A 23,226-nucleotide genomic window follows, 5' to 3' on the forward strand; every position below is an offset into this window, starting at 1 on the left:
TCAAGAGACTAGACCCACGTAAAATTGTATGTATAGGAAAATTATGTTACATATTACAGATATAAAATCCATTTCTTATCTGCATAACTATGTACTTGCTTGCTGTGTGTTACTTTTTTTGTTTCCTTTTCCCATGTGTTTAGTTTGTGTGCATTACTAATACCACACATTCACTGTTTCAAACTAAATCTGCAACAGAGTTCATACTTAAGCCAAACATAACAGATAAAACTGTTTGTTTCACATGACACAAATTTCTTTTCTTTCTTGTTGAGGAATTAATGAAGCAATATCATTTGCTACGTTCTGGGCATCGAGTTTAGCTCCATAAAATCCCCTCCTCGATAGTCCAACGCAGTACAAACCATTCTTACCCTTCCAATGGTTTGGGAAACTTGGCTTTGGAAAACCATCCTCATTCAGAAGATCATCACCCCCCTGCTCAAAACGAATTCATATTGTCATTTTCATTCTAAACTGTCTTGCATGATAGTTTTTTTTATCATTTCTATGTAGTTAGAGATTTACATAGAACAGAACAGTGCATTCAATAAAGGGTAGTTAATATTGTCACACACAATATGACACACACATACCTTAAGCCACTTTTGAGTTGATCTCTTGAAGCCTGTGCAAAAAACAATTGAGTCAAATGGGTGCGACCTGCCATCCCGGAACAAGACTTGGTTACCTCTCATGCTCTCTATTTCCGTTGGCAACACCTACATATAGCATAATAGAATGACACTCAATCTAAACCATAATGTCTTAATTTGAGCAAATGAGAAAGCACCTGAAGGCTTAAGGTTTTGTATAAAATGGAAAGAGGTATGATTACTATGTTTTCCTGATGATAAATGCTCATACCTGTATCTCTCCAGATTTGATTTTCTTCACAGTTCCCAAGTCAATTATTGGGAACTTGCCGTACTTCATCTTCATGGTGAAAGGGCCCTCACTGGGAAAAGGTATCCCATACTTGCTAAGATCTCCATACACAATCCTGCTAACAATCACCAACAGTTTCTCAACCGTGCTTGGGGACAGATATTTGAACAAAAGCGTGGCATAATGCATCATGTCCCTTGAAAGAAAATGAACCTACATATATACACAATAATATTATAGCATAGAAAAAGTTCAGGAATTTAAAAATTCAATAAAGAATACACCAATGGATTAGACACAAAAAATATATATATATTCTAATCATATATACATATATAACAAATTAACTAAGTACCGGGCTTCGAACAATAATGGAAGGTTTGGCACCAAAATTGGCCAAGTCTAATGCAATCTCCATGCCAGAATTGCCAGATCCAACAACCAGAACATGCTCATCTTTAAACTCCTTCCCATTTTTATACCCTGTAGAATGAAGCACTTTCCCTTTGAAACTCCCTAACCCTTCAACCTCAGGAACACGAGGTTCAGCAGTTTCGCCACAAGCTACCACCAAGAACCTTCCAGCATATTCCTCAACATGACCAGAGGTCCTATTCTTAGCCATGACCCTCCATTTCTCATCATCATATTGAGCTAGCTCCACGGCTCTCTGGTACAAAGGGTTGATCTTGAAGTGATTCACGTAGTTGTCTAAGTACTCTATGAATTGCTTCCTAGGTACATAGTGAGGATAAGATGCAGGAAATGGAAAGTGGGGTAGCTCACAAACTTGCTTTCTTAGATGAAGATGAAGACGATCATAGGTGTATTTCTGCCACAGAGAAGCAAAACAGTCTTCTCTCTCAAGGATGATATAAGGTATGGATTGCTTGGTTAAGCACGCAGCTGTGGCTAAGCCAGAAGTTCCAGCTCCGACGACTATCACCGATGCTTCCTTCATTGTGTTCCTTGTCTATTTTTCTTTTTTGTTTTCTCTCTTGTTTTTGTTCTATTATTTTTGTTTAGAGAGATGAATGATTTGTGTTTTGTGAATTTAAATTATTCACTAGTCACATAAGATTATTACTTAAGCAAGTTGGTTTTCCATTACCAATGGATATATCTTTGTGTGGTTGAAAGGTTGCCACAAGGAGAAAACAGGCTTGTTATACTGTTACGCAGTGTTATTGAACCCGTTTGGATCCGACCGGTGGGTCACTGGTCAGACCGGTTGACCCATATATATATATAGATATATAAAAATATATATAAATATGAACATATAAATTCAATTATATTCTTCATATCTAAAATGAATTAAATAAAGTTCATTAAATAAGTTCAAAAACATGAAGCATAAATAAATAAAAATGCATTCTATTACTATGTAAATTTAAATTGCAACTCATAATCCGCATAAACATACCTCTTAATGACATTGAACTCATATTTTTCAAATTCAACTACATTAAAAATGACATATGTCACAATCTCTTAATTTATTATTATGTAAATTGCTTCATTATTGGAAGCTGAAATTTGAGATCATTGTAGAAGAGTATCCTAGCAAATAAAATTACAAAAAAAATTTAAAATGAGTTATATATTTTTTTGACAAGACGAAGCAATTTTGATTTTTTTATTTTTTATTTTTTAATGCATGACCCGACCGGATCACCGATTTTAATCGGGTTTGACCGAATTTTGATCGAGTTTGACCGGGTCAATGCATGACCAGTCAAATGCTTGACCCGAACCAATCTAATGACCGAATCACCAGATTCCGGGTCGACCTAGCCGGGTCGGGCCCGAGTTTTTCAAAAATGCTGTTACGAGGAGTCACAATTCATGATTCAAACTTCAAAGTTTCTCTCAATGGATATACTGAAAACGTTTTCATTAAAAAATAGAAGTCTTCGCTAGCATTCATGGTCAATATGGTTGTTGTTGCTTGTTGGAGGACAACACCATAATGGTCCGAGTTCGAATGCTGGTAGAGTCCAAAAAAAAAATAGAAGCCTTCCAAGTTCACTTTCCACTTTGTCCTTGCTAATATTACTTTTGATACATTACTTTTAATTTGAAATATTAAAAATATCTAAAGTTACACGTTCATAAAACAATAGTTTATTGCACAAAATATATATTTAAATGAAATATTGTTTAATTTTATTTTCATTTTAGATATTTAGTCTTTAGTATAATTGTATTTTTTTTTTAAATTGAGTAATGTATTTTAATAAAAACAATCTAGTTTTATAAAAGAATTAATTTTACTGTATTACAAATAGTTATTATTTTAAAATAAAATTTAAAGTAGCATATCAGATCAAAACGTCCGACTAAAATACAACGTTTATTTTTGTATGATATAAGATTAAATTCATTAAATCACTGGGATTGATCTAGTAATGAGAAATTTAGATAATTTATAGTGGTGAGAGATTTAGATAATTTATATTAGATTATATGTTTAATTTTCACCTTTATATTTAAAAAAAAAAATCCATTAAAATGCAAATCGGTGATCTTGTCTTTTTATGGCCCAGATCTGGATTGTAACGGTGTGTAATACATCCTATACTGTGTCCATATATGTACAAGAGGCCTATTATGATACATGTGTGATGGGATGATGTCTTTACGTCTACTATGTTTATAAAATGCAATATAATGGAATTTGGTGTCGTCTGGAATTTCAGAAGCAGGACCACCTCTGATTTCCACTATGATATTACCAAGTCCCAATCATAAAGAATATGGGAAAAAATGTCGTAATTACAACGGACCAATGGAAATACGCCATATTAGTTGATATTTTTTTAAGAGACAAAAAAAAATTAATACTTTATATTATATATTCCCTAGAATATACCCGATCAGTATCAAGTACTGAAAATGCTCTCCAGAATATGATGTTGAATATGCTATATACAGAACCTTTTGATGGCTCTGCTTCGTACGCATTTTGTATTTGCAAGTAATAAAAAAATTGTTACATCGGAATGGAAGCAACTCGCTAAGGAAAGGGCACACAAAACATAAATATTGTAAGTACGCACACTAGGAATCTAGCACTAGGACATAAAGGGAAAGTGGAACGATGAAAGAGAAAGAAAAACATGTGGACTCCACCTCTTTAATGTGTGTGTAGAAAAATGAAGTTATATTATGTTAAATGATAAACATAAAACCCAAGATTTATAGCTTAGTTTACTTGGGTGAGTACCTAACATAAATATAGATTTCTTTATAGGACTGTTGTACATAATAAAGCCATTTGCTAACTTTATAAACCACATCTAGAGAGCTCAACACTGGGCTGATTCCTTGGAGTCCCATTGAACAACTTAACTGAAAAAGCTCCCATGAGTTTGTTGAACTCAAATGGGTTCTTCCATTTCTTGGTAGACTCCTTAGCAATGATGAAGTTTCTCATCTTTACATTCTCCTGCTTCATCATATTAATTGCTAAACTCAGGTGTCTTATCACCTCTATTTTCTCTTCATCCTTCTGCTTGAGTTGTTCCTTCTGTGCCTCATTCTCTTCTCTAAGTCTTTCTATTTCTCCCCTCAACATCATTACTTCATCACAAATGGTATCTTTCTGCTTGAGTTGATCCCTATGAGCCTTGCTCTCTTCATTGAGTCTCTTAATTTCATCTCTCAGCCTCATAACTTCATCATCCGCAGCCACAAAAGAAACTTTCTTTTCAATTGTGCAGTCATGAAATTTAGTCCCCTCTTCTTCCTCCAGCTCAGGATCATCAACTTCAGATTCCACTGACTCGTCTACATCACAATGCTCAGAATAGGTATCATAACCATTATCTGAAAAACCCATCAACTTCCCTAATTGATACTTGGCTGAAGCAAAAGGTGACCCCCCTGTGGTGTCAGGTTTGACTTGATCATACCGCTCAGCTAGTGAACGGTGTGTCCTATAGAAATCTTCAACCATGCTCACAAGCTCTGGTCGCTTCTTGTAATACATCTCTGCACGTTTTGCAAAGGAATCTGCATCTTCTTCAATTAATGTTAACATTGCCTTTGTCTTCTCGTTTAGCTCTGCAATAAACATGCAAAAGACAATCACAATTCACACATTAGTTTGATCACTCTTTCCCTCACAATAAAAACATGATGTACACAAAAAGGTCTAATACCGGATATAAGTCATAACAAAACCAAACACAGGTTGCTCCAACGGCTAAATCCATAGAGCAAAAGGTACTTCAAAAGTGACACTCAAATAAACCATAATGGGGGCCCATAACCTTTCTATGTTTTCACACTGATGTTCCTATTTTTCTATTATGGACAATATATCGCAGAAATTTTCTGTTCAACAATAATAGTCACAAACATATCTATGCGAGGCCGATAAATGAAAACAATATTGATAACTGCGTCGAGAAATATAATATGTGAGTATTGTGTGGTTGTTGCATATATGCTTGTGTTAGTCCCACATGGGATAGTAATGAGATCAGCTTCTCCTTTATAAAGTTAATTCAAGCCTTACATGCCGTGTTCGTAGAAAGGAGAGATGGTTGGCATCTCCCCTGACAGGGACGGGAACAGCCTTCGGGCTTTCTTGTTAACACATCGGTTAAGGCTACCCACCTCTCCGAGGTGGATCTCTAAACCAAATTTTTTTTTCTCCTTTGCCACCTCAATATTTACAAACATTCTAATATTCACCCTTAAACATCAAGTTATGCAACATAGGTCTAATTATGATTTCATCCATAATTCCCAAATTCAATAGAAACTACATAATATAATCACATTTCAACCTTAAAATGGTCTACATTCCGGATATAGGTCATAAAGAAACCAAACACAGGTTGCTCCAACGGCTAAATCCATAGGAATAAAGGTAGAAAAAGAAAATGAACTTGAAAAGTAACACTCATATATAAATCATAATGGTGGCCCATAACCTTTTTATGTTTTCACACTAGTATTTCTCTACTTATATTAAGACAGTACCTTCTTTCGAGAAGGGGTGGTTTGCCTCAATAATTTTTCATTTCTCCATTGATGTAGACGTCCGCGGTTACAAAACTTTTAACAATTTATGAAGAGAATTTATGGGTCTACTTGGGAGAAATCGTTGAAGGGAAATAACAAAGAGAAGGTTTGGTGGATCAGAGACATTCAAATGTTATGCTATTGTTACGGGAGCAAGTCCAACCAACATCAATCTTCATGCAATGAAAGCATCATTGAATGCACATTAACCATAAACCATTGATATTGGACAATACATTGCAAATCACAATCATTTAATTGCAGATTAAGTAAAAATAATGCATGACAATAAAAAAAATTTAATATTCATGAAAAAAAAAAATTCAAAATGAAAGCTTGTCATATGTCAATCCTAGTTTGATGTGGGTATATAAGGTGCTGCTGGGTAATAGAAAAAGAAATTCTTGTAGGAAATTGATAAGAAGGAAAAGAGAGGGAGGAAATGCATACCAGCGATAGTGGATTGAAGCCATGGGGATCGTTTAGTGTTAGTGTGACTATCAAGCCACCACCAGTGTGACGGTTGATTCTTCATCATTCCAACCATCTTCTCCTTCACTCTTTTCTTGGCTATCCCCAAGAGCCTATGTATAAAAAAATATATAATAAAACAACAGAAAAGAACCTTGAATTCCCCAAACGAAAATTTGAGAAGCATAACCATCAATACTAGCAGCAGCAAGTCTAAATCACATAATTTTAAAAATGCTTGTAGCGAGAAGATAAGAATGAAAAACACCACACTTATCAGAATTTGCATGAAAAGGAACAAATAAATGCACCGACTAAGAGACTGACACTGCCTCTTCGTTTTTTTCAACACAGCACAGTAGCACACAAATACATAACAACATCATAGAATAAGGTCATTCTCGTTATTTCAACGCTGCTAATATTACCAGAAAGAAAATTCCAACATACAAAAACCAAAAACTAAAATGAAATCCAGAAACATAGCGAAAGAAAAGAGAGAGAGAGAGAGACAGGTGGAATAAAAAAAGGACAAAAGAATTCAAAATACAGAGAAACCCACATCAGGCGCATAAATTTCGAGTGATATTTTTCTAGATTTCATTGTTTTGAGGTTATCCCAGAAGATTAACACGCCGCAAACCGTCACCGATGGGACAAAAGACTCAAACTTTACAGTGCCCATTAAACAAATAAATATGCAAACGAAGAAAGAAAAAAGGTACCTGATTTAACTCGTCAGAGTGAGTGGTTTTAAGGTGCAAGCTAAGTAAGGGCTTCGTTTTCTAACCCCACTCAACAGCCACACAAATACATACACACAATAAATCAGAGTCTCTATGTGAGTGTTTGTACTCTGCAACTGCGGTGGAGTAGTGTCCACTATCCACTACAGGGACAAAGAGAGGGAAGATGTACCATAAATACTGTCCATTCAGATTTTGAATTTTTTTTTGTCTCCATTCTGAAGTCTCCCCCTATCATATTCAAACACGTGTATATGATAGTGGGTCCCCTAATTCACCATGCCACAATAATAGGGCCTTAGTGAACAGAAATTTTTTTTTAATATGTTTTTTCAAAATATATCTAGTACTTAGGGGGCGTTTGGTACAAGAGAAAATTTTTGTGATCCCAGAAAAAAAATTTGCGGAAAAATAGTTAGCAACTTTTTTTACAGGATAATTTGCAAAAAGATGTTTGGTAGCCCAAAAAATTTGACAGGAAACTTGGATTAATTTGACTAACTATGTTTGGTTGATTATAAAAAAATGATGGGAATCTTTACCAAAATTACGAAATTACCCATACATTTTGAATATTGTTGATTTTCTTTGTGTCACAACGTTATAATTTACTGCCGTGTCCAACTCATTCGCTCTCTCTCTCTCTCTCTCTCTCTCTCTCTGGCGCTGACGAGGTTTGTTTGCTTCTTTGCGCACAATTTCGCTCACCTCTGTTCGTGGAGCTGGAACTAGGGTAGTTGTCGGAGATCTGCTGCACACCGCCAAGGCCGCCTTGTGCCAGACCTTTCCGTCCGCCACCCACACGGTCTGCTACTCCTGCATCGCGAAGCTGTGGAAAGGCACTAACGGTTAACCTCAACCACGTTGCAAGCTGCATATTATTGCTTTCTTTTTATTTTCTCAATCTAATTTTCCAAATAAGAAAAATCACTTATGGCAATTTTTCTTTTTTCTTCTTTCTTTTCTGCTAATTGTCTTCGTTAGAACCTTGTGCTATTTTTTTCTCACGTCATCACGAAAGTTTCATGTCTTTGTAGGATTTTGATTAAGCTCCATTTTTCAATTTTGTTCCTAGGTTTCATTCTTCCAGATCTGGATCTTCTACTGCTACAATGGCTTCCTTCACTCCTTCTGGTTCAGCCTACAGTGACCCAAGTAAGTCCCTCTCTATCTCTTTCTTGATGCCAATTTGCTTCTCTAACTCCGAATTTCTCTCTCCAAATCTGCAGCTACCGTCGACACCCTCTCCGACGATCGAGCCAACCATCCCTAGGGAAAGCTTCTATAAGTAATCGCATCTTCTAATTTTCCCGATTCTAAGGTTGCTGATGCTGCTTCCCAATTTTTTTCTTAATTTAATATATTTTTTATTTTCTTTAAAATATTATCAATGTGCATGCCAACAACATAGCATTGCAGTATGATGTTTCTCTTCATGATTTAGTTTAAGTGTTATTTTCAGATCTCTAACTCAACTAAAAAATATTAAAAAAAAAAGAAAAAAGAAAAACAAGATCTTCTAATAATATTTTTTAAACGATTTCAGAAGTAGTTTGAATAATAAATTCACCTCAATGTGTAACTAGTTTTTGCCTGCATCTTTGTCACATGGAAGAACAAGTTCACAAAGTCATGGTAATAAGGGGAACAAGATATATTGCTTTAACTTTTCTGTCCGAGGGAATTGAGTTTCACATATAAATTGGTTTTGTGATCTACATTGAAATTTAATAATTTCTGTTGAAGTTTGCCTTGTGGTCAGCTATTCATGATCTAATAATATGCCAATCTTTTATATTTTATCCTTTAAAATAATGCTGATTCGGTGCGTAGTTATCATAAACCCGATTACGATTACAAAACTTTCTTTAAGGATGAATCTGATATGCAGTATACAGGGTTGATGAGAGAATATTATAACTATAATTAAGTGGACCACCCCTTGTCTTTGCTGGAGGTTAAATGTACTCTCCATAAGTGTATATGTATACATAAGATATTCTTTTATAAGATATTCTCCAAAGCGATTAAATACTCGTTTAGGCCTTATATTGGTGTCTTAAAAATGACAATATACCTAACTTGTTATTCAAATATAGTTTAGAAACAAAGTCGTTTGTTAATCATCAATGCCTATCGAATACCGAGTATGATTATAATTGTGCAATTTGACATAGACATTGTTCATTGTTATTTTAGAGCTGAGAAGTAGGAAAGTTTTAACTCCTTACAAGTATAAGTCCATTGTGCTTTCTGTTGGTGCGACCCGACCAGCAGATGAAATGGTTATTCATGAGTTTTATGCCCCTCTCCCACTAGAAGTTTTACTATGCTTATGAAAAACCATGCCACATAGGTACTCAAGATGACTGCAGAGAAATAACTTCTTCAAGACTAAGAGATGGGTCCTCGGATGATATGCACAGGTTAGAGTATTTCTATCTTGTTGACATTTACTTTCAATATACTTTTACAGGTAGATTTTTATCTGGTTAAGTGTGTCACTGTCACCATTTACTTTCTGATATTACCTAATTCTCCCTTCCCACCCCGATTTTACTTTTTCTTTGTTTCGTTTTACTTGTTTTATTGATGAAGTAAATGTACAATACATTTAATGTCCTTATAGTTAAACCCATTCATCACCTTTTTGACATTTTCTTTAGCTGATAAGTGGAAATTTTAACTTTCCTACACCACAAACATTTCGTTTTGTGCTACTGTGTTCGAAATTGACAACTCTTCTGACTAAAGTGTCCAAATTCCCAGTATTTGATTATTATCATGGTACTTTCTCTGGGTAATCAACCCATAAAAATACTGAGATCTGATTCCTATATAATGACATGATATGTCACAATTATATTTTGAAAGTATGTGAAGATATTTTTTTTATTGCTTAATAAATAACAACTTTTATTATGCTATAACATTGATATCTCCCTTGTCCTCCACTGTTTTCATATACATCAGATAGCAGGTATATGTCACATGCACGAGGAGGTGGATGTAATGAGTAGCATAGAATAAGTCTAGCATAAAAATACATCATGGATTTTGTTTCAAGGGTCTTATTCCGATAATTAGCAATGCTGATCAATAGAGGTGCACAGTTTTTCTATAAGCTCTCCTTTTATTTTTATCTTTTCATTTTGCTTACATGCTAAGAACATTATTAGATTATTTAATTGGATTTAATAGTTCTTTTTTTTCTTTTTTTTGTTGGTCTTCAATGAAGTTGAGGTGCAGAGGGATTAACCCAAATGACCATTTTGTCAAATCGGAGCTTGTAAGTTTCTTTAAATTCTGTTGCATGACATGTTTCTCATTCAAGTTTCAACCTTCGGTGATGCATGTTGCTTAAAGTTATTGAATTTGTATCCCCCAGGACAAGTTAAACGAGTACCAAAAGAAACTGGATCACCTGCAGAGTTTGATTTAAGGTACTTACATGTTTCTTCTTTTTGCTGAACCATGATGTTCATAAGTCCGGTTTGTTGAATTCTCAAGTTGAGAATGAACCGTACTGCATTATTTATTAGTCTTTCTTTTGGGGTATTTAAGAGTTTTAAGTTTGCATTACCAAGGTTCTTTTCTCGGTTGGGACTTAATCACTACAAAAACATAGATGATTAGTGGAGGTTATTTAGTGTAGGTCAAAAAAACCTCCACTAAATAAAATAATTTTTGGCAGAATTTAAACCTCCACAATTTATTATTGTTTTCCTTCTTGAAAGGCCAAATTTGTAGTGTTAGGATGCGCTAATTTCAAAGGGGGTCGGAAGTGTAATTTTTTTGAGTGGGTTAATGAACCCACATGTCTTAATTGCATACAAAAGGATAAATTGTTGAAACTTTATATGGTATTGTTTATTGTACTTGTAATAGTATTTGGGATTGTGATGTCTACAACGAAAAATGCTTGTTGATTTGTATTTTAGGCAGTAACTACCCAAGTTGTAAGGTCAGTAGAAACTTTTTTGTTAGTGTGAAGGTTTTGTGGTCTTTTTGTTTGTGTAATATGTACCATGTCCTTAACGACTTGAATGTAAATTTTTATGTACAGTTGTGTGCTAAGAACTATGAAAGTAATAACTTGAAGTTGGTATTGGCATATGTAATAGTATTTGTAGCTGATGTCTTTCGACTGACGTAGTCCGTCATTCACATGCATAGATGAGAACAAGTTGTGGCTACCAATACTTGGATGGATATCTTATGTGTTTGTAATTTATAATGGATGTAGATGGCATCAGTTTCAAGTATTTTTTCTGAAATTAACTGGGGATGTAGCTGTTGTGATGTAAGTTGTTAAATTTTAAATTGGAGTGAAAAATATAAACCATGTTAGCATAGAATTCCTACTTACCCTTGATTATATTGTATGTTAGTTTAGTACTAAACTTGTATGCCCTGTTATGCATAGGTGTCACTTGTATGCCCTTGATGATATTCTTCTGCAATCTTGGAGCTATTGAGTGGCTCTGCCAGCGCATGGAATTACTTTCAACCTTTGTATTTGCTTTCTGCATGGTATTACTTGAGCTTTCCCCATGGAAGTTTGACCCCAGTGAGTATTTAGTTCTGATTACTTGTTTTGTCTCCCTATTTTCATAAGTGATATCTCTAATCCTGGAGGATCAAGTTACGTAGTTTTATTAGAAGTTATTATTGTATAATGATCACTTCTAATTAAGTGATATTGCCTGAAAACAGAGCATGGGAAAGAGACCTAAACTCATGGTTATAGTGGGACCATATATATGTAACAATATTCTCCTTCTAATAGGGGAATTATCTCTCATGTTATTGTTCTCAGCTTTTGCTACCCATATTTTGGAAACTAATATGCATATTTTATAAACTTGATTATGCAAATAGTTCAACCTTTTTTGTTTTTTCGTGCGTGACAATGTTACAGTCATAGGCTGAATGACTTATTTGCTTAATCTACTCTGTTGCTCTAGAATGAACTGAAGACTTGCAGTTAAGTTTTTTTGAGTCCTCTGATAAACGTTTGATATTTTTTGTATTTCTGGGTGCTCACTGCTAATGGTGGAGGCAACGAAAGTTCTCTTGTATCTGTTATTAGATAATTGAAAAACAACTTTTGGATTCTCATCATAAATATAAGCCTGTTAACAATTAAAATCCCTGGCATGTCACTAACACATATTATTGGGCTTCATGGACATTACATATGACCCTTTATTAGCTTCAATAATGTTTGGGAGTTTTTACTCTTCACCTTTTATTCTGATATTTGACAATTTGTAATCCGTGTTATCTATAAAATTCAACCAGTTTTTATTCATTAGATGGGTTTCATGGGTGGCTGAATTTTATATTTGAGAGTTGAACCTTTTTTTTAATTCAATCAGTTTTCAATGTTGCAAAAAAAGCCCTTGCAAAAGTTGCGTGGAATTTTAATGTTTGGGAATTTGTTTCTGTATATCCTTCTGAATCTGATGGGCCACTGGAACCTTTCCCATGCAGGTCAACAAGAAGGAGAGTTGAAGATGGTGCACCCCAACGTGACTGAAGTTAGCTATAGGGAAAGAAAGCAAGCAAAAGGGGTATGGAAGATTATTCACGAAGTTGGGAGGGGTAGAGGAGTTCTTTGCAAACGGGTTTGTTTTGTGGGGAATAGTAGGAGTCTGAGAATTTGAGAAGAGGAAATACTTGTAGTAGTAAAGGTGTCTATAATAATTCACTTGTTTGTATCCTTTATTTCCATTGGAGTCTGTAGTTGCAGTAACTTGTTCATTTGAGTATTTTTTGAGAATAGTCTTTGTTCATGTCAATGTATTTCCCTTTCATTGTGTGAAAGGTAAGAGTCTGTGTTGCTTTTCTCCTGCATTTAATGGTGAAGATGATTCTGATTAGATCCCTTTTTAATGGATAATATAGCATATCTATGTCTTTTCTTATATTTTTGTCTTTTCCATTTTTACGCTATCATCAAGATTGAAGGACCTCCCAAAAAAACTACTTAGGGGTCCCGAGCCTAAAAATTGCTCTCCTCTACTCACTGAGTCAATTTTTAATAGACAATTTTGAATTTTTCAGTGTATTTGTTGGCTTGTGTAATAATTCTATGCAAAGTTGTTCCCTTAGCTGTGGTTTCAAGTCACATTTACGTGTGAAGGATTGGTAAATCATTCGTAAGACAACTGATCATGTAAATCCCAAACTATATCATAATTGGTTAGATTCAGTCAGTTTATTTGAGCAAATTCAGATTCATGAATGACTTATTCAGAAGAAATTGTGCATTTTCTTACATTTGGCTGAGAGCAAGAAACGATGGCCATTTGTAATATGCAGGTTAAGGACTTATGCAAGCATGGAGCCGTATATTATTGCTACTCATAGATGGCTAAGCTTAATGAAAATAAGAAAGAATGGGAAAATGACCTCCACAAATAAATAACCTCCACATACAACTTAGATTGAATTACTTCACAGTAACTTACAAGACATGGAAGTCTTATATTCCTGTTCTTGAACAAACGTACATTAGGGAGCTAATAAAGTACATAAATTACATTTTGACAGCGTGGAATAGTCATAGAAAACTACTTATATATATAGTCTTATATAACCAAGTGTAGTTGTGAGATAAGCAGAGAAGCAACTGTCATCATGGTAAGCCTTCATTGACATATTGATTGTAGCCACACCAACCAAATTATAAGGTAAGTTCTTGTTGTCTGCAACGAACACAGAATAGTCTCCCATCCAAGAATGAGCATATGCCATTAACTAAACCAAATATGGAAAATATGTTAGCAACAAAACATAAAAATGGTTCCCACACCTATGGTTCTTATAAGCAGTGTTAGGTGATCAATTAAATCACAGAAAAACATTAATAAATAGTTACCTTTCGTGTAGGGGTTCATGCATTGTCAACACACAAGAGGCCAAAAATCCAAATTCTCCTTCTAAATTCTGAAACAAACAGTAATGGCAATATACTATGAAAAAGGTTAAATTGACTGTTGTTACCAGGAATTCCACCATCAAGGTCACATACACTAGTCTAACGATGCTGTAATGTAACATCATCATTTTTATACACAGTAGAGACGTAGAATACATACCATCGGTTGGATTTTTGCAGATGCATTTAGCTGACAGTGTTAGTTGGCTGCATTCTACAATGACTGATAAGTTTGTGCCACTGTAAGGCCTAAGATGACACCAACTTGGCAGACACATAGTTAACTAACTATAACACACCAAAAAGATATTAACATAAACATTAAAATAAAAATATAGACATGCTTGTACATGTTATCCCCTAATTCCCATAATTAGTCACCATAAAAACCCTATGTTTCTTCACAGGCTTCCTAAAATTGTCAGCTTATCAACCAACTTGCAGCATAGTGTGAAGGCATGATATACATGCGCCAAAGGATCCCTGAAGACGTAGACTGCCACAATATGTAAGAAAGGATATCTTCAAATGTACAGCTGAAAGATGTCACACCAAAATATATTTTTTCCACAAACACCCATGTACCTACAATGGGTTCCCAAAAAAAGTTGTGCTCGTTCTACCGAGCGGTTTCCAACAGCGATGCCACCACTAAGATTCTCTCCTCATAACCTCCACTCATGAAAACATCAGTCAGTTTGCTATCTCTACCCATGATCATTGCAACCTTCACCCTTTGAGAAGCATTTAATCCTTCAATCTGTTTTAATTCTTCCAGAATTGACCTTCTCATCTCCCTATCCTCTGCCTTATGTTTAAAACAGCCAACCAAGTTATCTATTTTGTCAGCTGTTTTTGAGTGTGACTGGGTAAGCTTGTCCATTGCTTCAGAGACCACGTTAATGACAGCATCCTCACTCCTTGCACGTTTCTTACCCTTTTTTGCTACAGTTACTGACACAGGTGAATGTACTTCAGGTCCCTCTTCAGTTGTAGGCTCAGGCATTGGACAGTAATTCTGACTCTGTGTAGGGTCCAGCATTTGTTCAAAGAAATCATCTGCCAAATTCCCACTCTCATCATAAATAGCAGCCTCTTTTTCCATCTGTTGAACAGCATCTTCAGGTCCCTCTGCCCCTTCTCCAGTTGCAACCTCTTTCCCGAAGATTGGTGCTAATTCATCAAAGAATGGGAATGGCTTTTTAAAAAGCCCTTTGGCACTGGGGTGGGTCTGATAAGGTACAAATTAGTACAACCATGAAGTCCAAAAAATATAATCATATAGCAACAATTGAAGACATAATTTAATAAACTTAATTTACCTTAATCCAGTCATCATAAATATGTTTTTCCACGTTAATCATCTTGTCTTTGTCGTTCCAACCGAAACCGCTCCCACCATTAGGCCCTCTCATTTCACAGATTGCATTATAGTGCTTCTTAAGATGTTTAATCCGGGAAGTTATATGAGGGGATGCTTTCAGTGAACATCCGGGGATCTTGTCGTCCATCATCTTTTCTAATTGATTTGCAAATCCTGGCTTAAAGCCATTATCTCCCTTCCAGGCTAAACCAATTTCAAGAAGGCACTCCACAAGTGCTTTATCCTCTTGTGTTGTCCAGGTGTGATTAATTCGTTTCTTCGATTGTTGACTGTCACCCGCCATCTATAGAATGCAACAAATTTATATATGGCATTGGAAATGACCACAACAGACAATATCATCATGTAATCATATCACAAACATGGAACCAAATAGATTAGTACACAAACATAATGTCATAAATAGTCTAATAAGAGTTAATATTACACAAAACATACGTTTATAATTCATGTATTTTAATATAAAATAATACATAACATAATGCAATAACAGCCACACACAACGATCATAACATATAAATCCAAATCAATCATGTCCCCTCCACGTGTTAAACATCTGATGTGCCATCTCATCCCTCATAAGTGTCCAAGCATTAGATGACTCAACATGAGTGATCATAGCGTTCTCCGCAAATTCATTATGGGTCATTTGAGTTTCCACTGCATCATCTTCTAAGGGATCAACTGCCATTTCTTGTCGTATGTGATTGTGAAGCAAGCAACATGCAGTTATAATCCTACACTGAGTTTTAACTGGATAAAAAGATTTTCCCCTTAAAATGGCCCAACGCCCCTTCAACAATCCAAAACATCGTTCGATTACATTCCTAGCAGAGCTATGTTTCATGTTGTAAAATTCTTGTGGAGTTGTTGGTTGCGCCCCTTGCCTCCACTCACTAAGATGATATCTTTGCCCTCTGTATGGTGTAAGGAAGCCTTCCCCGTTCATGTAACCAGCATCACATAAATAATAATAACCTACACATGTAATGAAGAAATATTTGTTATAAACAATTCCCATGTCTATTTTACAATTTGAAAAATTGTTAAATGGAAAGTAACGTTTAAAATGAAATACCTTTTGGCACCCTCAATCCATTCGAACGGGATATAGCATCTCTTAGGATCCTTGAATCTGCTGCTGATCCCTCCCATCCAGGTAATACATAAATAAATTGACAATCTTGAGAACATACGCCTAAAACATTTGTTGCTACCTCACCCTTCCTTGTCCGATACCTTGGCTTATCAACTTGCAACGGATTCACCTTGATGTATGTCCCATCTAACGCTCCTAGGCAATTCTGTAATTCGTAAACAGGAAAATAATAATGAAAATGACATAAATAATAATTAACATCTTCAACTAATTTGTAAATACAGCAAAAGAGTGTAAGTAAGAAGTTACCTTGAACCATTTCCACCTTTCATCGGTTGAATTTTCAGGGACTGGCTCAGGTCTCTTAAGTAAAACCGTATGGCACCGTAGCACAGCCTGCAAAACCTTGGCGAACTGTCTACTAATAGTTTCACCCGACCGTAAGAATTGTCTTTTAATGATCCTATTCTTAACATCATGAGCCAGAATGTGTAGAAATATTGCAACGAGCTCTTCCACACTCATGTGCTTCGTTGGTTCAAGGCCCCCAACAACTTTAAGTAATTCACACAACCTAATGAAGGATCTCCTATCCATCCTGGTATTCTCAATACAAGCCGTTTCACTAATGTAAACTATTCTATGGAAATATATAGTCCTTAAATTCGCCCTTCTATAACAATTCCAGGTGACTCTTTTCCTAGCATTTCTTCTTTTTTCGAGATCAGCTAATAATAAAGCAAGTATAGTAATAAACATCATTGTAAGTTCATTCAAAGACTCCAAGTAACATATGAGTACAACAATGAGACTGCACTCCATTCCATTCATGTTTGTCAGTGGGAGTTTCGGTTTCTGCAAGCTATAAAGATTAATATTAATAAATTTTGCGTGATGCCCACTCATTGCTCATAGCAAAGCACGAGAATAACGAAAAGGACAGTGGCATACAGAATGACTACATTCAGTATTGATTTACCTAAAAAGGACTCCGCTTTGTAATATCAATTGTGGTTTGCCATTGCGAGACATTGTTCACTAATTCTGTATAAATTTTATTCCTATTTGAAATATAATTGTACATAACAACTCAAAGGACAAGATCCTATTTTATACCTTATTTTGTAAATTTAATTCGAGGTATATTGTTATATATATACAATTGACAAGTGGATTAGAAGAACATTAAACACATGCTGGAAAAAATATGGAAAAAGATAAAACAATTCAAAAAAAAAAAATTGGCCATTTAAGGATATGCCAAAACCTTATCTGTGAATCTAGAGAATTAGCAAAATAGCCAAAAGATGCATACTAATTCATACACACCAGTCCTAGAGGAATCAAAAAAGAAGTTGTACTAATAATTTTACAACAACAACATCCACTCATGCTTCTTCAAGACACAAGCCCATCTCTCTTTTGTTCATAGTTTCACAAAAACAAGGTACCCCACATTGTTTGTGGAATAAATGACAATTGTTTATAGATCCAACACAACCCAAAAAAGTAAATTTTTCACATTTGTAATGAACTCGGTCGAAAAATAAAATCAAAAACACAAAAAATGAAGAAATATTTCGACTTTTATGTATGACAATTGTAATGAAATGCTGTAAAAGTTATAAGTTAACAGATAACATTGCTTCATGGGAACTTTTCGAGCAACTGAAAAAAGGGAAAATAGGTCCAATGTTCAAAATCAAACGACAAGTGAAAGAAAAACAACAAAATGTTAGCATTTAGGTAAAGTAAATGCTTCATGACAACACATTTCACGGCAAAAATCCAACCTTCGTACTTATGGACCACAACGAACACAGCGTACCTGAATCAAACAAGTTTGAAGTATTTTTTTCGGCCTGTGAAGTCCGACCTCTTCAAGTTTTTGTCTTCGTCAAATCTATGAAATGATAAAGAAGGTTAACAATAATCGATGAACATTCAACTGTTAGTTAGAAAAGAAATTACATGTGATTCCAAAACCTACCAGCAACACGGTGGAGAGGCAACAGCTTCACAGCAAAACGATTGTGGATGAAAGGATACTTGTGATTAAATTTTCTCTCACCCCTCTCTTTATATCTAGGGCTAAGGGTGTTTTGGTCTTAAAAACTTGGACCCATTTTCCCCCCGCGTTGGCAATTGCTTATTCCACAATTTCAATGGCAAACTTCATCAACGTAAAATGGTGGCAAACACCTTCACCGCAAATTAAGTTTCCAATGGACAAACTTTTCTCCCCCCTACCAAACACAGCAAACTACTTTTCCATACCACACTTTCCATTGGAAAAAAAAAATTGCTGCATACCAAACACCCCCTTAGGATGAATTATAAAACCATAAAATGACCCCATTTGTTATTACAAACGGCTCTTTTCTCAACACTCATCCAAAACTCCAATCCAATTACTTCACCAATTTTGGGTTGGCATTATTAAGATTAATTTCTTTCTTCTTAAAAAATACACGCCACATCTAGGTGTACGTTTAAAAAAAAATGATTTTCTCTCTCTAAAGTTTATATCGAATAGTTAATATAAAATAAGTCACTCGGATTAGTATGATGACAAGAGATTTAAATAAATTATATACCCAATTCTCACTTAGTATAAAAATAATAATTAGGGTTCGTTTTTATTGCAGCAAATGTAAATAAGTTATTTGTTCAAAATGACGTCGTTTTGAGATGAAAATTATAGTATTTTTGTAATTATAATTTAAGAAAAATATTTCTGCAGTTACTGCAGATAAGTTATCTTCTTTTATTCCCAAAACGACGTATTGAAATATTAAAAAATTATAATTATAAAGATAACACATTGAAATATTCCTGAAATAAATTAAAATTATAAAAACACCATGATTTTCGTCCCAAAACGACGTCGTATTGGGTTTACTGCAGATAACTTAACTGCAGTAACTGCAGAACAAGCGAATCCTTATAATTTATTTCAAGGTTATAATAGTCTTTCTCATTTTAATTTTTTTAATCTTTCAACCATTGTGAGAGTGAATGTGGATAACTTATCTACATTCACTTAGAAACAATATAACCTAATAATCAAGGAAAAAATGAAAAATGTGTTTCATTTTGAGTGAAAGAAATATATAAATAAAGAAAAAAAGAAAATGAATAAAATAAAAATAAAAATATGAATATTATTTTTTTGTGAGAATAAATTATATCGTTTAAAAGAAAAAATCACTAAACACATAATTAGCATAAAGAAAGAATCTGTACAAAGAAAGAAAATCCCACGTAGGATTATAGGAAGCACATCATTGTCACTTGTCAGGGTGAAGTGTCGGTGGTGAAATGGAGAAAGATACCCTCTCAAAACAGCACCCACTTGGCTTGTGTTGGAATATTATAGGGTAGAGTATCTGTCAGTGTCCCACATCTCCATCTATTGTTAAAAGCTTCTATTTTTTCTGGGTCTTCATTGCTCAAATGCCTTGTTTTGCTTCTGTTCTACTTCAAGTTTAGTGCTTCTTCTAGATTCTGATCTTGCCTTCACCACTTTGAGTGATACCAACAAAATGGGAGTGGATTTGAGGCAAGTGGTGGCTGGTGTGCTCACCCTCACTATGTTCGTCATGCTTATACATATGATCAAAAGGGACCATTTTGATTCGGTTCAAGTAAGATTTCATCCTCCCTTTTTTTAATTTAAACTAAAAGCTACCATCTTTCGCTTTTTTTCTTTCTTTCTTTTAATCTAAAGTTGTCGTCTTCATTCTTTTAATTAAAGCTTGTAGAGATGATAGATCCTTAGTTCACAAACAAGGAAACCATGATTGCTTATGGTGAAAGATAATTTTTCATTAAAATAGTGACTAGAATGAACACGAACAGTACTAAAAGCTATAAAATAGTGACTAGGATGAACAAGAGTGGTACCTTATACTATAAAATAGGAGGCTCATTTCAATGCATTTTCCAAGTGCCTTTCTGATGCAGATTTATTTTGACTATTACTCTTCTAATTTCTTAGACAGACAATGATTTAATCATAGTTACAATTAATTTATTTCAGTTGTCTTTCTTTCAATTTTTGCTTTACTAGGATAAACTTCCAGGAGCAACAGAGGATTTCAGCTTTGAAAATTCAAAGTTTGATGCTACTCATGTAAGAAAGAATATAGGGCTTTGGAAGGGAGATGCTGATCAGTTAAATCCATGTTGGGCTAAGCCATCTGGAGGTAAGATTTGATTTTCAAGACTTGCAAACTGTGAAGGAACTGATATTATGTACTTAGACACAGTTACTTGCGCTCAATCTTTCTGTCCTTATTAATTCATATTTTGGCTATGGCTGGCAGATGATGGCGAGCAGACTGAGGGGTTTGTTACCTTTTCATTAACCAATGGCCCAGAGTATCATATATCTCAGGTAACTGATTCAACCAATGTGCTTAACTTATTGAGGAGTTGCTTGTGTATCAGTTATGTATAGATACTTACAGTTATTCCTCAAACATCAGCAATATTTTCCCCTTTTATAATTCCCTCTTCTCCCCACCAAAAGAAATGATGCTATTATTGTGTATTATTTCTACAAGATAGAAAGGGATAAAAGTATTTAATGACATTCTAGTTACCATATGCTACTGATAATTGTTATGATGAGATTTATAATTTTTGCCATCGTTTTACTATATTTATGTGCGATTTCCTCCTTTATGAAGGTGTGTTATTGCAAATTTTGAAGTTATTCCCATTCCCATTTTTTTTATTTTCTGTACCCGAAAGGATGGTTTAGGCACCTGGCGAGTATGAAAGTTACCTCAATTAATGGGCAGAACTCGCCCTTGCGAGGCAACCCGTCGCGAATCCCTAGATTGAGTCATGGGTTTGCCCCCCACGATTTTCCTGTTACCACTATACCATCCACCATCACCGCCCGCGTATTCCACAGGTCGGTCTCTCCACTCTCTCCCAACTGCCAGAAAACCCTTATAAGAGGCTAATACAATGTCGGAAGAAGACACAAGCTACACATTGAGCATTCCTAACTTCCAATCCCCCAGAACATCCACATTCTCCCAGACGTACACACACCGATGTTATTTTCCTCATCGGATTGTTGGCTGGAGATACTGAGCTTTCCTTGCCAGTTATACCTTCCGTATCTCCATAGATAGAAATACCAGCTTATCCTTGCTTGGCATCCCTTGTTCAACACTACTGTACATCTCCTTTCCTTTATATTTCTATTTGTTAGGAGGGTTTTTTATCCTCCTGATCTGTTTTTCTCTCCCTTGATCTTCTTTCAGCACCAATATACTTCTTTTCACTTGTGGCCTCTTCACTGACTTTAATTTGCTCCACGTGATTCTTTAAATTGCATGTGCTCTCAATATATTGCTTAATCTAATGATCATCTAGAACTTTGACCTTTATGACTAGGATTGAGTTGAACACTTGATTTTGCTTTTACTCCCCCTCAATCTGTGGTTGTTACTTGTTAGTTCTTTATTCATTGCCTTATAACTTTATGTGAAGTCTGATCCTGACTTCTTAATCCATGTATTCAATTATTATTTCCCATATTCCGTAATTTTTTGGTAATGCGTTGTCCAGATAGCAGATGCGGTGATTGTTGCTAGAAATCTTGGGGCAACACTTGTGATCCCTGACATCAGAGGAAGCCAACCTGGTGACAAAAGGTTAGTACTGACTTTCATTCTATAAAAGATTGAGGGTATAAGAAGGAAATTGTTGATGGTAATTGGTTTTCCTATTTAAGGGCCCATTTTTTTGAAAGAAAAGAAGAGGTTTTCTGAATGTAAAAGCACATTTTTTAAAAGCTTTTGTAAACTATAGGGCGCAGTTGAGTTATCATTAGTTTTTCAACTGCTAAAGACAATTTTACTTAGCATTGCTTAAGAAATAGCAGGGCAGGTGGTTTCAGTATCTATCTTTTGTCATCTGTATCTTTAGAAGCTTTACTTCATAATAGAAGTGTCACATTTAGCTGTCCCCCCATCCCTACTTCAAATATACAAGCTGTACTTAAAAATAATTTGTGTGTCAGGAACTTTGAGGACATTTATGATGTTGATGTGTTCATGAAAAGCATGGAAGGAGTGGTCAGAGTGGTAAAGGATCTTCCTGCTCGTATATCAACACATAAAATTGCTGCTGTGAAGGTCCCTAATCGGGTTACTGAAGACTACATAGCTAAACATGTTGAACCAATTTATAGAACAAAGGGAAATATAAGGCTTGCAACTTACTTTCCTTCAATTAACATGAGAAAGGCTGGGAAAAAAGGTGACAGTGATTCTATTGCATGCTTGGCAATGTATGGAAGTTTAGAGTTACAGCCAGAAATGCGTGACCTTGTTAACTCCATGGTCGAAAGACTTAGAACTTTAAGCCGAAACTCAGATGGCCAATTTATAGCTGTGGATTTGAGAGTTGAGATGTTGAGTAAGAAGGGTTGCCAAGGAAGTGATAGTGATGGAGAGAAGAGCTGCTTCAATGCACAAGAGATTGCTGTGTTTTTGAGAAAGATTGGTTATGAAAAGGATACCACAGTTTATGTGACACAATCAAGGTGGGATAGCAGCCTTGATTCTCTTAAGGATTTGTTCCCTAAAACTTACACAAAGGTGAGATGTTTGTTCTTATTTCATCTTTTCAT

The 23,226-nt window shown here is 35.1% G+C and overlaps 5 protein-coding genes and 1 non-coding gene across 6 annotated transcripts; 2 read left to right on the plus strand and 4 right to left on the minus strand.

Annotated features, from left to right (window-relative positions):
• Nucleotides 1-1,932, minus strand: LOC133295807 (probable indole-3-pyruvate monooxygenase YUCCA10). The gene is made up of 4 exons (XM_061494666.1): nt 1,244-1,932; nt 868-1,101; nt 597-722; nt 1-438 (listed from the first exon to the last, which is right to left on the minus strand). Exons 1-4 carry the CDS (start codon nt 1,847-1,849, stop codon nt 241-243), a joined length of 1,164 nt encoding a protein of 387 aa, XP_061350650.1. The 5' UTR covers nt 1,850-1,932; the 3' UTR covers nt 1-240.
• A 2,112-nt stretch (nt 1,933-4,044) lies between these two features.
• Nucleotides 4,045-7,254, minus strand: LOC133295813 (protein NETWORKED 3A-like). Its single transcript, XM_061494676.1, has 3 exons — nt 7,122-7,254; nt 6,376-6,509; nt 4,045-4,956 (listed from the first exon to the last, which is right to left on the minus strand). Exons 2-3 carry the CDS (start codon nt 6,470-6,472, stop codon nt 4,178-4,180), a joined length of 876 nt encoding a protein of 291 aa, XP_061350660.1. The 5' UTR covers nt 6,473-6,509; nt 7,122-7,254; the 3' UTR covers nt 4,045-4,177.
• On the plus strand, nt 5,419-5,548 carry LOC133295816 (U6atac minor spliceosomal RNA). Its single transcript, XR_009749412.1, has one exon. It is a non-coding gene; the product is annotated as a U6atac minor spliceosomal RNA (small nuclear RNA).
• A 7,453-nt stretch (nt 7,255-14,707) lies between the features above and the next one.
• On the minus strand, nt 14,708-15,755 carry LOC133295801 (uncharacterized). Its single transcript, XM_061494654.1, has 2 exons — nt 15,411-15,755; nt 14,708-15,319 (listed from the first exon to the last, which is right to left on the minus strand). The coding sequence occupies exons 1-2, from the start codon at nt 15,753-15,755 to the stop codon at nt 14,708-14,710; spliced, it is 957 nt and encodes a 318-aa protein (XP_061350638.1).
• A 243-nt stretch (nt 15,756-15,998) lies between these two features.
• Nucleotides 15,999-17,168, minus strand: LOC133295802 (protein ALP1-like). Its single transcript, XM_061494655.1, has 3 exons — nt 16,881-17,168; nt 16,551-16,776; nt 15,999-16,450 (listed from the first exon to the last, which is right to left on the minus strand). The coding sequence occupies exons 1-3, from the start codon at nt 17,166-17,168 to the stop codon at nt 15,999-16,001; spliced, it is 966 nt and encodes a 321-aa protein (XP_061350639.1).
• A 2,796-nt stretch (nt 17,169-19,964) lies between these two features.
• LOC133295803 (protein MANNAN SYNTHESIS-RELATED 1-like) lies at nt 19,965-23,194 on the plus strand (the record flags this gene model as incomplete). The annotated part of the gene is made up of 5 exons (XM_061494656.1): nt 19,965-20,218; nt 20,644-20,779; nt 20,900-20,970; nt 22,161-22,246; nt 22,615-23,194. Coding segments are annotated over exons 1-5 (975 nt in total), but the record flags the coding sequence as incomplete, so codon positions are not given.
• Nucleotides 23,195-23,226: the final 32 nt, after the last annotated feature.

Source organism: Gastrolobium bilobum, unplaced genomic scaffold (genome assembly GCF_033153095.1).
Source record: "Gastrolobium bilobum isolate Gb01-03AN ecotype WA unplaced genomic scaffold, APGP_CSIRO_Gbil_v1 utg19851, whole genome shotgun sequence".
Classification (NCBI taxonomy): domain Eukaryota; kingdom Viridiplantae; phylum Streptophyta; class Magnoliopsida; order Fabales; family Fabaceae; genus Gastrolobium; species Gastrolobium bilobum.

Bases quoted from the DNA above. Each gene is read 5' to 3' on its own strand.
- LOC133295807 (XM_061494666.1), bottom strand. From the start codon at position 1,849: ATGAAGGAAGCATCGGTGATAGTCGTCGGAGCTGGAACTTCTGGCTTA. The intron at 1,102-1,243 runs GTACTTAGTTAA...GTATATATGTAG, and splicing joins CCATTATTGTTCGAAGCCCG to GTTCATTTTCTTTCAAGGGA. The intron at 439-596 runs GTATGTGTGTGT...CGTTTTGAGCAG, and splicing joins CAACTCAAAAGTGGCTTAAG to GGGGGTGATGATCTTCTGAA.
- LOC133295813 (XM_061494676.1), bottom strand. From the start codon at position 6,472: ATGGTTGGAATGATGAAGAATCAACCGTCACACTGGTGGTGGCTTGAT. The intron at 4,957-6,375 runs GTATGCATTTCC...TGTTTATTGCAG, and splicing joins GCTTCAATCCACTATCGCTG to AGCTAAACGAGAAGACAAAG.
- LOC133295801 (XM_061494654.1), bottom strand. From the start codon at position 15,755: ATGGCGGGTGACAGTCAACAATCGAAGAAACGAATTAATCACACCTGG. The intron at 15,320-15,410 runs GTAAATTAAGTT...GTACCTTATCAG, and splicing joins TTTATGATGACTGGATTAAG to ACCCACCCCAGTGCCAAAGG.
- LOC133295802 (XM_061494655.1), bottom strand. From the start codon at position 17,168: ATGGATAGGAGATCCTTCATTAGGTTGTGTGAATTACTTAAAGTTGTT. The intron at 16,777-16,880 runs GTAACTTCTTAC...TACGAATTACAG, and splicing joins AAAGGTGGAAATGGTTCAAG to AATTGCCTAGGAGCGTTAGA. The intron at 16,451-16,550 runs GTATTTCATTTT...TTACATGTGTAG, and splicing joins TGGATTGAGGGTGCCAAAAG to GTTATTATTATTTATGTGAT.